We start from the raw sequence: 16,598 nt of genomic DNA, 5'->3' as shown, positions 1-16,598 counted from the left end.
TATTAATTTTGACATTTTTATTTATTTTAATTTTAATTGTAATTTGAATATTTATTCGTTATTAAAGAAGTACACATTAATTTTCTAATGTTCATATTATATCCTAACGGATATAATTTTCTAACGGTATTTTTTTTTACAATAGTCATAATCTTTTAACTAATATATTTTTTCAACGGTCATATATTTAGAACGAATATATTTTTTCTACAGTATTTTTTCTCCATTAAAAAAAAACAAATCCCAAACTTTCTAAAATTTTCAAATCATTTATTAAAAAGCATCTCAAATCATATAAGCACATGTTTTTAACATTTGAGAAGCACGACCAGAAAAATGGAGTTCGGTGTGACTTAAGGTGGCGACTGTGGGAGTTGACGACATTCAGCAATTGTAGCTGCTGGAGTTCAACAGCTATCCTTCGGTGGCGCTTGGGTTTTGTTCAACTGAAAGAGAGGAAAGCAGCATGCAATAGGCAGTGTTTGCATAATTTTTCTTCACTTTTTCTTCTTGCGCAGGAGAGTAGTAGGCAGTGAAAAGATGAATTATTTAGTCTGAAAATAATATTTGGCCAATGAAATGATCTTGGACTATAGTTACTGTTTATTTGTTGAGTCTATTATAGTAGATTATTGTACAACCTAGCTAAACATTGGCTAAAATTTGGCTTTGTTGAGTTCACTATTAGTGCAGTTTCAGAATTCTTTTCTGCAACAGTATTTCACATTCCAAGCATTTGAAATTGAATTTAAAAACTACACAATCAATATCAAGCACAAATAGATGTAAAAAAAAAAAAATTTACAAGTTTTAGCATTGAAGTTGAAAGAAAGGACAAATCTTGTGGATACTGATCTTAAAGCATGATCTGCTTGATGTAGTGGCTACAGAAAATCATGCTCTAGTTATTGAAGTTTTCCAAGAAAATATGTCATGACAGAAACTAAAATTCAAGCATACATTGATGGGGGGAAGCATAAACAGCAAAGCTACCATTTTCCAATGACTCAAATGTGGGGGTATTACTCACAGGAACTTTGAGCAGAGAAGTTGGTCCCTTGGCTTCCATCATTGTAGAGTGGCTTGAACTAGAACGCCACCCGTATACTGGGACTGAATATTGCACCCCGACGACAATGATAGCATGTAAACGAAGAAAGAGTAATGCTACTTACTATATTTTCATTCCAAAACTTTTTTTTTTAAAAAGGCTAGAAGTTATTTAGGTCTCGTTTGTTTTTACAATTTTTTTTAATTTATTTTATTTTATCTAATCATTATAATTTTTTTAAATTTTCACATAAAATAAAATAAACAATTCAATATTTTTAAATTTTAAAATAAAAATAATATTAAAAAAAAATATTTTAATAATATTTTATTCGACTTTTAATTTTAATCTTAACTCATCTATAAAAACAAACGAGACAGCTAGAACTTGGGAGATTGAACTTTATTGCAAGAATCCATTTCCTTTTTATTCCATGATCTATCTTCATTTTAAAAAATAAAAATATAATATTCTTAACACAAATTCAATATGGAAAGATGTAGTGCGTGTCCAATTATTTTGTCCTACATTAAAAATCTAAAAATATCCCTCTTTAGAAAAGAAAACCCGAAAAAGTAACAAAGAGCCCATTAAAAGCCGGCCTACTGGGCCGAAAAATTTCGCTCCAGCCCAGCTCAGCCCGTGTTCACCCTCAGGGACTCAAATCAAACTACACACCTTGTGCATGTTAGCACTTTCGACCACCTCCGCTCTCTGCCTCTTCTTCTCCTCCTCCTCCTCCTCCTCCTCCTCCTCTGAGCATCTCTCTCTCTCTCTCGCTCTCGCTGTGGCTTTGTAGCTGAGGACGCAAGCGATGCAGGCTATTTCGAGGCGTTTAGGGCACCAATCCCTCAAGGCCTCTTCGCCTTCAACCTTGTCCCTCAAGCCCATCTACCCTGTCTCCGACCACTGTAAAAATCGCACACCATTTCCTTGAATTTTTCTCTGGATATTTTATGATCGGAAGTTTTGAGATCAAACTTGGGTGTTAATGATTGTTTTGAAGGTTACGGAGCTGATCATCCGCGCTACGGATCTAGTTTGGCCAATAAGGGTGTGGGACACCTCATTCGCAAGGGCACAGGTGGAAGATCATCTGTTAGGTACATAGTTATCGTCGAATTTACTTGGTTGTTCTGAAAATGAGATAAAATCGTGGTTGTGATTCTGAGAAATGTAGAATGTCTGAAATGAGCTCTCTCTCTCTCTCTCTCTCTCTCTCTCTCTCTCTCTCTCTCTCTCGAGAGAGAGAGAGAGAGAGATTTCACCAATGTGTGTTCGTTTTCTTTTTCCTGATATATCTCAGAAACAAATTGTTTTGTAACGACAAATAGAAACAAAAAACTTTCATTTCGTTTTTTGGTATTGGTTTGAAACAATGCTTGATTAGATAACGCAGTGAATAAATTGGTTCATACTTCTCTTAATGCGATTGCTTATATAATTTTGAAAAGAAGAATGCTGCGTTTTGCAGTGGCCTTGTTGCTACGGTCTTTGGAGCTACAGGCTTCCTTGGTCGCTATGTTGTGCAACAACTTGGTGAGTTGAGTGTACTATTGCTTTTAGTATATGGAATGCGTAGAACTTGCTTGTGTGTGTTTTCGCTGTAGAAATTTTCTTATATTTGGGCACATTTCTAATTTGAGTTTTCCTGAAAATGATTATTAAAAAAAGACATGCAAGCACTTGTGTGAGTGAGTGAGAGTGGTGCGTTCAGTGGTTTGTGCTGACACTTCACTTTTCATTCAGCTAAAATGGGATCTCAAGTATTAGTTCCTTTCCGAGGTTCTGAGGATTCCCAACGCCACCTCAAGTTGATGGGTGATTTGGGACAGGTAGAGTAGTTGATAATGTTTTCATATGTCTTAAGTTTTATATTTTATGCTTATAGTATTTTTTTTTCAGAGTTTACTCTTTTATTTTGGGTGATACTTATAAAAAAAAGTATTTTTTCAAAGTTCAAATTATGCTGTTGAGCATTCATATACTCAGTCTACTACATATCTTGTTTATCTTGTTGTTCGCTTACTCAGATTGTACCAATGAAATACAACCCAAGGGACGAAAATTCCATCAAGGCTGTAATGGCGAAGGCTAATGTTGTTCTCAATCTGATTGGTAGAATATTTTCGTGTTTGGTTTTATGTGATGTAGCTTTCTGTTAAAGTTCTCTCAATCTTGGAGGTTGTGAATGAACTTATAAGAGAGTAACTACCTTGTTGACAGGAAGGGAGTACGAGACAAGAAACTTCAGCTTTGAGGAAGTGAACTATTCCATGGCTGAACAACTTGCAACGGTAGGTTCCTGCACATATGCTGTCTTTATTTTATAGCTCCTATGCACTCCTAAAACCATTGCTCTCATTGGCCACACTAGCTTCCATAATTAGTAGAAGGTATTGATATCAGGCCAACAAACCAAGTGAAATGGTCCAGCCAGGTGAAATCCACCGGGTTTTTGTTGGGTCACAGAGGCACTGACCTGTTATCCCTCCACCGTCAGGAGCGAGGGGTTGTCGTTGCTCTGTGAAACCAGCCTGACGCTTTGCCCCCAACCTCTAGGAATCACGTGACCCGAGGGCCTTAGCCCAGATCACATGCCTCAATCTCTTGACTTGGAGCAGCCGGGCCAGTAATAAGCCATCGGTGTAACCTGTCCCGGATGGCATATGCCAGCGTCCCATCACTTTGAAGCCCCACATGGGTAACAGGCTCGCGTTGCCAAGCCCGACTTATTTTTTCAAGGCTCTCCAAGCTTTATTATGGCGAAAAAGTTGAAAGCGCTGAAATAGGACCTGGAGCAGTGGAATGAGCAAGTTTTCGGTAATGTGTTTCAGCAGAAGCGCTCTCTTATTGAGGAATTACAGGGTTTGGAAGGTGAGGAGGAGGCTAGAAGCCTCTCTGAACATGAGAAAATTCATAAAAGCCAGGTAGTTGCTGATCTTGAAATGATTACTTTGATGGAAGAGATTTATTGGAGACAGAAATCAAGGGTACTCTGGATAAGGAAGGGGATAAATGCACGAAATTCTTCCATAGGATGGCTAACTCTCACAGGAGGAACAATGCTATTGATACACTGATGGTAGATGGGGTAGCTTCTTCGGATCATATGGTTATCAAGAACCACATTGAACATTACTATCAACAACTATTATTTGAAGAGCATAATTGGAGACCGAGAGTGGATGGTTTATCTTTTTCCACTTTAGACCAGCAGTGCGCAAGGTGGCTAGAAAGGCCTTTTACAGAAGAGGAATGTAACGCCCCAAATGGAAGGCCCAAACCACATGGCCTATACTCCAAAAGGACTAGTCAATGATATAATTGGAGTCTCATTGGAACTTTATAAAGAGCAAGAACTTCTCATTCCCAAGCAACGTGGGATCCCATACACCACCTACCCTTATCCATATCATATGGGGCATCACAATCTATCCCCCTTAAATTTCCGACGTCCTCGTCAGGCCTGTCCATTGTAGGTGGCACGGCTCAAGTTCCACATTTATGGTTGGGATAGACTCTGATACCAATTGGAACGCCCCAAATGGAAGGCCCAAACCACATGACCTATATTTCAAAAGGACTAGTCAATGTATAATTGGAGTCCCATTGGAACCTTATAAAGAGCAATAACTTCTCATTCCCGAGCAATGTGGGATCCCATACACCACCTACCCTTATCCATATCATATGGGGCATCACAAGTATAGAGCAAACTGTAAAAATCAGTGATAGCCCCCACCTCCCAATCTTGGGCATCTCTAATAAAACTTACTTTACTGACCACTGACTAAGACCAACAGTGTTTCTCATGCAATCAGCTACAGAAGCGCCTTTATCCGAAGCAATTCTAAAGAGGGAAGGGAAAGCAATCTTCAAGGCCACGTCTCCACACCATAAATCATGCTAAAAACTGATCCGATTACCCCTACCCACTTCAAATCTGAAATTTCTAAAGAACTTCCCCCATCCATTGCAAATGAATTTCCACACTCCCACTCCATATGCCCCTCTAACCTCATTTGAGCACCAACCTCCCAAAATACTCCCATATTTGGCACCAATAACAATTCTCCAAAGAGCATCCCCTTCTTGATGATACCGCCACAACCATTTCCCTAAAAGTGCCTTATTGAAAGTTTTCAGCCTTCTAACCCCAAACCTTCTTATCCCACTTGAGCAAGTGGAATTTCTTTTCATCCTCCAATCCACCCCACCCCACAAGAAGTCACAAAATATTCTTTCTATTCTATTAGCCACTCCTGCAGGCAAAGGGAATAAAGATAGGAAATAAGTTGGAATATTTGATAAAGTACTCTTGATTAAGGTGATTCTACCACCTTTGGACAAGTAGATCCTTTTCTAGCCAGCCATCCTACTTTCAATTTTCTCTAAAACCCCATCCCAAATTGCCTTAGATTTAAAAGGTGCCCCCAAGGGAAGACCCAGGTATTTCATAGGCAAAAAAGACACCTTACATCCCAATATATCAGCCAAATCCCCAAGATTATTGACCAAACCTACGGGGACCATTTTAGATTTGGACAAATTGACTTTTAAACCAGATACAGTTTCAAAACATAACAAAAGTACCCTCAAAGAACGGATCTAATCAGAATTTGGCTCACACAGGATCTAGGTATCATCCGCAAAGAGTAAGTGCGTGACATTAATGCTGCCATGGACGGAACTGCCCACCGAGACCCCCGAGATAAAACTCCTATCACCGCCGCCTTCAACATTCTACTTAACACATCCATAACTAAAACAAAGAGAAAAGGGGGACAGAGGATCCCCTTGTCTCAATCCTGGCAAGCTGTTAAAAAAACCAGCTGGAGTGCCCTTAACCAAAATTGAAAATCTAGTTGAAGAAATGCAATACTTCATCCACTTACACCATTTTTCCCCAAAACCATGCCTACCAAGGATATATATAAAAAAATCCCAATTAACATGGTCAAAAGCCTTATCCATATCCAATTTGCAAAGGATGCGTGGAACTCTATCTCTAATTTTACTCTCCAAGCATTCATTAGCAATGAGAACGGAATCAAGGATTTGTCTACCCTTGACAAAGGAATTTTGAGATTTTGTGACGATTTTCCCCATAACCAAACTCAAACGGTTAGCAAGCACCTTCGAGATAATCTTGTACACACTACTAACAAGACTGATGGGTCGAAAGTCCTTCACCTTTATGGACCCAACTTTTTTAGGGATAAGCGCAATGGACGTAACATTAAGGATTTTCTCAAATTTCATAAAAGAGTGAAATTCTAGAAAAACCTTCATGATATCCTCCCTGACGATGTCCCAACATGCTTGAAAAAATGCCATGGAAAAGCCGTTGGGTCCCCGCGCTTTATCTTTGTTTATACCTCTTATTACATTAAGCACCTCCTCCTCTTCTAACATTCTCTCCAACCAAACTGATCTGGGCTGGTCAATTGGATCAAACACAAGCCCATCAACTTTGGGTCTCCAAGAAAACTGCTCCATAAAAAGCTTTTCATAAAAACAGACAATGTGATCCTTAATAGTCGAATGATCCATAAGAACACTACCATCCGAGTGGAGCACCTCAATTGCATTATTTCTTCTATGAGAATTAGCAACTCTATGAAAGAATTTGGTGCACTTGTCTCCTTCCTTCAACCAAAGAGCCCTAGACTTTTGTCGCCATGAAAATTCCTCCATAAGAGTAATTTTTTTCAGATCAGTAGCAACACTGAGTTTCCTTTCCAGATCATAGGGACTAATTATTAGTAATAGGATCTGGATTAGTGCCTATAATATGCTTTAAAAGTGATGCCCTGTTTTCAACGAGTAGAAAGTGGAAATTAAATTCAGAAACTGGGTCGAAGATTGCATTAGCAGTTAAATTATTAGCCAAAAACCCCTCCATTGCTGGGGGCATGCGGCACCCACATTCAGGAAAAAAGAGTAGGCACGATGCTTATTTCGGTGTGTACCTGAATAGTGGATTTGTTAGAGAATTTTTGCAGATTGGGTGTTTGATGATATTTCGTTTTTCTGCAGGACATAGATTTTCTGTCCTTTTCTTTCTCATCCATATTAACTTGTGCAGATTGCCAAAGAACATGGTGGTATCATGAGATTCATTCAAGTTTCTTGCTTAGGGGCATCTCCATCTTCTCCATCTAGATTGCTAAAAGCTAAAGCTGCAGCAGAGGAAGCTGTTTTGAGGGAATTACCAGAGGTAAAACTTATTTTTTATCAAGTTAAACTTTATTAATGATCAAGAGTTTTATGAAAGTTCTTGTAAACCAGAGGAATAGAAACTGATAAACCTACGTGTTGGGCAAGTTAAGCACAGAATGGGCTTCATCTTTATATTGCACTTTTAATTCTCAAGGTGGGTTTGGTGAGGCATAGTAGTATATCAATTGTATTGGGTTCAGAGGAGAAAGGGGCCTGGGAGCAAGCTGCTTACTTCAAATTCAATGTCAGAGCCCAAATATAATATTTGAGCATTCGTTCATGCATCTTTACAAGATTATAACATTTTTCATGTCGTCCATCTTTGTAATATGCTCTCTTTTTCAATGTGCTTATGGGCTTAAAAGTCCTTGCAAAACTTCTTATCTCTCTCTCTCTCTCTCTTCTGATTCTAATAATATTTTATGGTTATCGTATATTTAAGAAATATAATACCTGATGATCATTGCAAAAAAGTTTGTCAACAAAAGTCTATCAAACCCAAGGAATAAATTACATTTTTGCTTGCAGTTGATATAAATTCATCTCAGAAATTACCTTGCCACGTGGATAATAATGGATGTGGCATGCTACATGTCTAAGAATTTCTGACATGCAGTTCCTCTACAGGCCACAATTATGAGACCTGCTGCAATGATTGGTACTGAGGATAGGCTTTTGAATCAGTGGGCATTCTTTGTAAAAAAATATGGCTTCCTTCCACTCATTGGGGATGGATCTACCAAGTATGTCTTGAATCTGTCATTTGCAATCTGGTGATGAATTATTTTAGTTAAAGTTTAAAACTTATCATTACCACTCATGGCGGCTGTGTATTATTTTTAAATTTTTTTATCGACATTTTCCTGGCAATGCTTTTTTGCAGAATCCAACCTGTATATGTTGTTGATGTTGCTGGTGCAATTGTTGCGGCCTTGAAAGATGATGGCACGAGCATGGGAAAAGTTTATGAGCTTGGTGGGCCCGAGGTCTTTACCACACATGAATTGGTAAAATTCTCTTTCTCATTGTTCTGGCTTTTTTTATAGGTAAAATAAAGTTTTATTAATAAAAGAAATTGCTCTGGCTGTTGCATTGGTATGATCTGATTTTTACCAAGATTTTGGCACGCTGTAGGCAGAACTTATGTACGACATGATTCGGGAATGGCCTCACTATGTCAAAGTTCCTTTCCCTCTTGCAAAGGTACATGGATAAATGCCAATATATTAGGGCTATTGGAAATGAATCTTTTGAATGCTGTTGTTCAGTGGCACTGATTAGCTCATTTTTAGTTTCTGTTGCTTTAAATGTGTGGGTTTGTTGGCCTTTAGCAACCCTTATTCAGAGTATCTGTAAGTGATTGATTTATCAACCATCTTGACGTATCATGATGTACAAGTAACCCTTCTTTTGCTTTGTTTTTTGTTTTGTTTTTGTATTCCCTGCGCAAGTAATCCTTCTTGATTATTGGTATCAACTCCTTTTCTAAAATTCAATAATTTCGTTAAATTTTCCTCTGTACTTGGGCATTGCCTATTTACGTGGATTAATAAAACTGCTTGCTTATAAAAAAAAAAATCGTTAAATTTATCTTCTTCTTCTTCTTTTTTTTTTTTTTTTTCCTGTAAGCTAGGAATCTCTTTGATCATCTACTTCCTGGGTAAAGAGTCTAAAGACTGCTTCCATTATGCTGGCAGATGACATTGCCAAAAATCTCCAAGACGTGTACCAAAATTTATTTTCTGCTTGGGATTTCACTTGTAACAAAGAGGCAACACTGTTTTCCTTAGAAGACATATACCTGATATCCAGTGGCAGTCCAGATTTTCCTTTTTGTGACCCTAATTATGAACATATACAAGGCTGAGACTTGTTTGAAAATCAGAGTTAACTAAAATTTTTGTGTAGTTTTTATCTGTGTCTGGCAGTTGTTGCTTAGTAAGACTTTCATTGGTGCTATTTGCCACTCAGCCATGATTAACCTTTTTTGCTGTCATAAATATATATATATATATATATTTTAAGTAAAACAATATTATTAATAAGGATAGGCATAGCCCAAGTACACAAGATGGTATATAAAAGACCTATCTAGGTCACAGTAGTGGAAACAAGAAAATCATGTAAATTTAGGCCATTAAAGTCTATAGCTATGGCTCATAGAAATAAAGTACGGAAAAATAAAGATCAAAGCTCCTCTAGTGTCTGCTCCTTATCTTCAAATGTCCGATCGTTACGCTCTCGCCATATGCACCATATAATACAAATAGGGACCATCTTTTACACGACTTTGATTTGTGGAGCACCTCCTAGAAGTGTCCAGCTAGCCAATAACTCAACCACTGTGGCAAGCATTACTCAATTTAACTCTACTCGGCTGAACAATTCAATCCACAAGGCTCTAGCCGTCTCGCAATGTAGCAAGAGATAATCCACTATCTCGTCAGATTTCTTACACATACAACACCAATTTAAAATAACACGTTCCATTGAACTTGGTCCTCCGATCAAACCATGAGGTCCGCCACTGAAGCTCCTTGATCACATGCCACCCAGAATACGGATGGAAAAGAATCCTTTTGAGCCTCCTCCCCACACCATATGTCTCTCCAAAATTTTATCCGAGTACCCGCACCCAACACAAATTTAGTATGGCGAGTAAAACACCCCCCACCTTCGTCTAATGTGCTTCCAAACCCTCACTCCATAGGCCTCGTTCACCTCTCTAGTACACCAACCCCCCCACAAGCTTTTGTGTTTGCAATCGATCACCAATTTTCATAGGGCTTCTGACTCCATATTATATCTCCATAGCCATTACCCAAGTAGGGCCTGATTGAAAGTTCTCATAATGTTTTATCCCCAACCCACCTGAAGAAATTGGCCTTCACACCTTGTCCAAACTGACTAGATGAAATTTGAATTCATCCCCCATCTCGCTCCATAAGAAATCACGATGGAGTTTTTCAATCTCTACTGCCACACAAGCTGGAATTGGAAATAAAGACAGAAAATAAGTTGGTAAGTTAGAGAGAGTACTCTTGATTAGAGTCGACTGGCCTCCTTTCGACAAGTACAATCTCTTCCACCTTGCTAATCTTCGTTCTATTTTCTCTATAATTGTATCCCAAATTGATAAAACCCGTGAGGCATGCCCCAACGACAATCCCAAATATTTCATGGGAAGAGAAGCGATCTTACACCCAAGTGTGCTGGCCAATTGCCGAGTGTTACTGACGTTCCCAATCAGCACTAGTTGATTCATCAAAGTTTACTCTCAAGCTTCGAAGCATAGTAAAAGTGCTTGCAGTGCCCTTAGTTGGTTTTGATCTATCTCGTAGAAAATTAGTGTCATCTGCAAATAATAAATGAGATATAGTAATAAGGCCCCGGTTAGGATCACCTACCGAAAATCCAGCCACAAAACTGTTTCTAACCACGGCCAATAGCATCCTACTAAGGGCCTTCATGATGATAATAAAGATAAATGTGGACAACGGATCTCCTTATCTTAGGCCCTGAGAACTGCTAAAGAAACCAGCTGAGCTGCCATTAATCAAAACTGAGAACCTTGCTGTTGAGATGCACCATCTGATCCACGTACACCACTGCTCCCCAAAACCACGTCTCTCCAACAAATAAAAAAAGAACTCCCAGTTTACATGATTGTATGTTTTTTCCATATCTAGCTTACTTATAATTCCTGCGATACCAGACTTTAATCTGCTATCCAGGCATTCATTGGCTATAAGGATTGAATCCAGGATTTGTCGACCCCTTACAAATGCATTTTGTGGCTTTGTAATTATCTTACCCAAGGCCTCCCCTAACCTTTTGCGAGCACCTTGGAGATAATTTTGTACACCCAATTAATGAGGCTAATGGGCCTATAATCTTTCACCTCCGATGCTCCGATCCTCTTCAGGATCAATGCAATAAAAGCAGCATTTAGGCAGCCAAGAACAATTCTTGAAACAAGTTCATTATATCCTCTTTCACTACCTCTCAATAAGTTTGGAAAAACCCCATTGAAAAGCCGTCTGGACCTGGTGCTTTGTCTTTAACCATTCTTCTTACTACATCATAAACCTCCACTTTCTCAAAAGATATCTTCAACCAAGACGTTGTCTGTGGCTCAATAGGGTCAAAACCGAGTCCATCAAGCTTTGGCCTCCACCCCTCTCGTTATGTAAATAGCTATTCAAAGAAATCCGCCACATGATCCCGAATCACAGGAGGCTCCATGCAATCTATACCATTGATATTCAGTATCTCAATGGTATTATTTCTCCTATGAGAATTAGTCACTATGTGGAAGAATTTTGTGCTTCGATCCCCTTCTTTCAATTGTAATGCTCTTGACTTCTGACATGAAAAGATCTCTTCTAGAGAAATTCCTCTCTCCAACTCTGAAGCTAGCTCTACCTTTCGCGATAATTCTTCTGGGGAGAGGACAAGACTCTATCCTCAAGTATCCTCTCGAAGTCTTGTAGCTCCTCCACCATGGTTTTCTTTCGCTCCCCTATGTCTCCAAAAGATTGAGAGTTCCAAAGTTTTAAATCATTCTTTAAAGCTTTTAGTTTGCCTGTAAGTATGTAGGAGGGGTACCATGAAACTGATAAGATGACCACCGTTGCCTTACCCTGTCCACAAAATCTTCACTTTTAAGCTACATGTTTTCGAACTTCGGCGTCCGCCTTGGATACCACCACCATCCAATAAGATGGGAAAATGATCCTAGCAAAGGTGAGACAACCTCTTCTGACACACCTCTGGGTAATGCATTTTCCAATTTGGCTAGATTAGGAATTTGTCAAGGCGAGACCATGTTTGATTATTGGACCAAATAAAGGGCCCTCCCTATGAGAGGAAGATCCACCAGATTCAAGTAAAAAATACATTCTAAAAATTCTGTCATGGCTAGGTGCACCTGGCTGTCTCTGGATCTTTCACTAGGAAATCTTATGACAAAATCTCCACCTATGCACCCGGGGAGGTCCCACCAACTATGTATTCCAACAAGTTCTTTCCATAATAGTCTTTTGATACTGTCAACATTCGGCCCATATATACCTGCAAAAGCCCACAAAAAATTATCTTCTACAGTTTTAAAGGAGCAGGCATAGTGTACTCCCCTACAAAATCCTCCATTTTCTCCGCCACTCTTCATTAGTAAAATTCCACCCGAAGCCCCATTCTATGCCAGATAGACCTAATCTGCATAAGGATAGCTCCAAACACTTCACACTATTTTCCTGGACACCAATTTCAGCTTGATATCTTGTAAACATACTATGCCCACCCTCCATTCTCGAAGCTATTTTTTTATGGAAGACGCTTATTTGTCTCATTCAACCCACGGATGTTCCAAGACATGATTTTCGGCTTCATAAAGGAGATACAATCCTCTTCCCTTTGAATCTATCACGGCTTGAGCTGCCCTCATAGTTGAACGACCATTTAAGTCTCTTAAGCTCCTGCTGTTTCTTGGTCCCAGATTTCTTAGACTGAGAGTGACCCACCTCTATAGCAGTGAGAAGAGTCATAAATTGTTCCTCAAAACCCACACACCCCATTCCCACACATTGTTGAATTTCCTTTACCTTTCGGAGCATCCAGTCAGACACATTGAACTCGTTTGGTAACATATAATTCAGGAGAATGGGCTCCCCTTCTCTAGAAACCCATTGCGAATTCGATGGCATCCCCCCTTCTCCTCCCCCCCCAAAAAAAAAAAAAGAAAAAAAAGAAAAGATTTTTGCCCTTCCATTTGACCACAATACCCACATTGAACTCCACATCGTTGCCAGAGATTGGAGTTGTTATTTGTGTTTCAAGATCCATCACCCCTCTACAACATCCTCGATACTATCCTCAGTGAAATCCATCCTCATCTCGCCCTTTCCTTCCGACAGCAACTCGAGATGCTCCTCAGGTTGATGTAGGGCCTCCGCCTGAGAAAGTGGTGCTTCCAGGGTATTTATCGGCGTTTTATGGCCACAATAAACCGGGAATGCGACTGTCAGTGGCGGGATCTCCTCTGTTTCCCCTTTTCGCAACGATGCCAACAATTCCACCACCGTCATCGAGGCTTTCTAGACCACTGTCGATGGTCCCACAACTGGTTGCAGTGCACCAGATGGTTTCTTTGGCAAGGTTGCGGGGTTTCCATTGGTAAAAAAAAAAAGATTTCTGCCCTCCCATTTGACCACAATACCCACATTGAACTCCACATCGTTGCCAGAGATTGGAGTTGTTATTTGTGTTTCTGGATCCATCACCAGATACCCCTCTACAACATCCTCGACACTATCCTTAGTGAAATCCATCCTCATCTCGCCCTCTCCTTTCGACAGCAACTCGAGATGCTCCTCAGGTTGATGTAGGGCCTCCGCCTGAGAAAGTGGTGCTTCCAGGGTATTTATCGGCGTTTTATGGCCACAATAAACCGGGAATGTGACTATCAGTGGCGGGATCTCCTCTATTTCCCCTTTTCGCAACGATGCCAACAATTCCACCACTGTCGTCGAGGCTTTCTAGACCACCGTCAATGGTCCCACAACTGGTTGCAGTGCACCAGATGGTTTCTCTGGCAAGGTTGCGGGGTTTCCATTGGTGATGGGCCGACGGTCACCCCCCTTACGAATCCTCCAAACGGGAAGAGGCCCGACGGGTTGAGGCCTTGTGCTAACGGGCTCAAGCCCAACTAACTGGGCCCTTACAATAGTTGAGGTTTCCCCTTTTTCCCCACTGGATGAGGCCTTGAGCTAACGGGCTCAGGCCCAATTGATTGGGCCCATGAGCTAACGGGCCTAGGCCCTTGTTATGCTGATCTGATCCCACACTCAAACCCACACAAGGCCCACTTCTTTCCAAGCCCACCTCCTCCCTTATAAGCCAATCCACCTTATTCTGTAAAGTGCTCAACTGAGCCTTCACATCCAGGAGTGTACTAAGGACTTCCCCCTCTGCCACGCCACCTGCAGGTCTACCACCGCTACCCTGCCACTGTACTGGACGAAAATCTCTGTCAAAGCCATGTCCGTTACCCTTCTTAGTAGCAGCACCTCTCTGCCCTTCCATGCCGTCGTCCCCTTTCGAAATTCACGGGGTTTCTCCACCATCAACGCCTCCCTATAGGAGTGAGGTTGCAGCTGGACCTTTGCCACTTGTGGTGTCTTCATTGCTCCATCATTGTAAGTGATCCTCCCGTTGTGAATAAACTCCCACAGAGCCTCCTCCATCATTTTCCACCCTCTAGCCTCCTCCTTAGGAACGAATATAAAGTTCCTCCTACCACCGCCACCATATTCCACCACTGCGATATAGCGGCCTCAATCATTCGAATAGTGCTGCACTATAAAACTGCGACTGCCTTCCTTGACTGTGGTGAAGAAATCTCTCTTTTCTTCCTTCATGCAAGCTTCCAAGGCCTTTGCCAACCATTGCACCATTGAGAGTCCCAGAACCAACTTTGACACCACCCTTCAGCTTCTCTCTGTAATAACCAAGGGACCCCCCTCCTTCACAAGTGAATTTTTTTTTTATTCTATTGCAATGTCTTTTGAAAAACCCATTCTAAGCACACCAACACCCAGAATAATGCTGTCACAGACCACCCAAACTCAGTGGAGAGAACAAGTGTTTGTTTTCCATTGTTGAGAGAAAATGTACAGAGAGAAAATCTACACTAGAAAACAAGTTAATTAATACAATAGATGTGCTGTCATATATTTTGAGGCATAGGAAGTGTTTCTGTTTCTGATTGTGTGTGCTTATTATTTGGTCTTAGATGCAGGAGTGGGTTTACCATGTGTTTTATATGCTAACTTTCTAAATTACTTGATGTGAATAAATGTTTTCAGGCTCTTGCAATGCCACGAGAAATACTTCTTAACAAAGTTCCCTTTCCATTACCCAATCCCGAAATTTTTAACCTGGATCAGATCCTTGCATTAACTGCAGATACAGTCGTGTCAGATAATGGTGAGTTCAAATAAATGTCATCTCATGGCCTTTCATTCTTCTTTTCATGCTTGTTGTCTTATGATCTCTCTTTTTTTTGGGTTAAATGGTCTTCCCCCTTTTTTTCTGATAAGTTAAATAGTCTTCCCTTTTGGTTGCCTTATTCTATTATCTCTTGATTTCTATGATTGGATCTACAGCTTTGACTTTCAATGATCTTGGGATTGTGCCTCGTAAGCTGAAAGGATACCCTGTTGAGTACCTTATCCAGTATCGTAAGGGTGGCCCCCAATTTGGCTCTACGGTCAGTGAAAAAGTCTCTCCTGATGCATGGCCATGAGGTTCTATGGGTTTCTATGCTAAATGTTTTTAGTTCGTCTGGTTGAAGACATTGAGACAGGCTTGTAATGCCTTCCAATTTCTTTTAGCAAATTGAAATTGATTTTTGAGTGAATGACTGTTGTATCTTTCATTCAGGATGTAGAAATCACATCCATGTTCGATAAAAATTATGATTAATAAAAGTCAAGATACTCTCTCTACACATGGCATGTACTACAAGAGTTTTCATATAATCAAATTCTAGAACTCCTTCATAAAGAGAAGGTACAATAGACTTTGGCAGTCAGTTTCTTTTTCCCTCGTTTGCTTATAATAAGAAAAAGGGAAATACTCTAGCCACAAAGGGATTACACAAAAACAATCCCACAAATTGATGTAGTTTGATGTGGTTCGTCAAATTGTAAAGTTACTTTTATTATAAAGTAAATCTAACAGATCAGATGAAATCACGTCAATTTGTGTGATTGTTTTGTATAATTTCTTTGTGGATGTAGCAATACTCATATGAAAATGAAAAATCTATGTGAAGAGTGCTTCTTTTGCTTATAAGAAAATGATCTTTGGACTTATTTTCTGTCTATTTGTTGACAATGATAAAGGTGAATTGCCATTTGTTAATTACATATTGTTGTGTTTGCAACATGGATGGAAGCATTATTTCTAGTTCTGTTGATGCATTCTTTTTTTTTTTTCCCCTCAACCAATTGATTAGTTGATCGCATATGCTAGAGTTAAATTTGTGGACTATCTATCATCAATGGAAAATTATTACTATGGAGTATGGATGATGTGGTACTTCCATTCTCATAACTATCATAGGATGGAATGTCATTAAAGTTAATGAGAATTTAGTAACATGTCATTCCATGAGAGGATAAGTATCGCGTGTCCATATTCAAAGACTACTTGACAATAACTTGTTATCGACTAGGATCAGATCAATGAGTAATGGTCAAGGTAGAATACTTTCAATGAGGGGTTTTCTTTTTGTGACAACATTCTGACCTTAATCAAC

General features: G+C 39.8%; 1 protein-coding gene across 1 annotated transcript; it reads left to right on the top strand.

Annotated features, from left to right (window-relative positions):
- Positions 1-1,673: 1,673 nt before the first annotated feature.
- On the top strand, positions 1,674-15,853 carry LOC108996031 (NADH dehydrogenase [ubiquinone] 1 alpha subcomplex subunit 9, mitochondrial). The gene is made up of 12 exons (XM_018971758.2): positions 1,674-1,962; positions 2,058-2,154; positions 2,526-2,590; positions 2,801-2,886; positions 3,085-3,169; positions 3,278-3,348; positions 7,143-7,274; positions 7,904-8,019; positions 8,160-8,283; positions 8,411-8,479; positions 15,142-15,262; positions 15,442-15,853. Exons 1-12 carry the CDS (start codon positions 1,866-1,868, stop codon positions 15,579-15,581), a joined length of 1,203 nt encoding a protein of 400 aa, XP_018827303.1. The 5' UTR covers positions 1,674-1,865; the 3' UTR covers positions 15,582-15,853.
- Positions 15,854-16,598: the final 745 nt, after the last annotated feature.

The sequence above is a fragment of the Juglans regia genome, chromosome 1, assembly GCF_001411555.2.
Source record: "Juglans regia cultivar Chandler chromosome 1, Walnut 2.0, whole genome shotgun sequence".
In the NCBI taxonomy this organism is placed as follows: domain Eukaryota; kingdom Viridiplantae; phylum Streptophyta; class Magnoliopsida; order Fagales; family Juglandaceae; genus Juglans; species Juglans regia.
This window is presented reverse-complemented; position numbering and strand designations above follow the sequence as displayed.

What these genes read in the sequence shown, in the direction of transcription:
- LOC108996031 (XM_018971758.2), top strand. Translation starts at nt 1,866, where the DNA reads ATGCAGGCTATTTCGAGGCGTTTAGGGCACCAATCCCTCAAGGCCTCT. An exon ending in CTATGTTGTGCAACAACTTG is followed by an intron (nt 2,591 to 2,800) that starts GTGAGTTGAGTG and finishes CTTTTCATTCAG; the next exon opens with CTAAAATGGGATCTCAAGTA. An exon ending in TCTTTACCACACATGAATTG is followed by an intron (nt 8,284 to 8,410) that starts GTAAAATTCTCT and finishes GGCACGCTGTAG; the next exon opens with GCAGAACTTATGTACGACAT.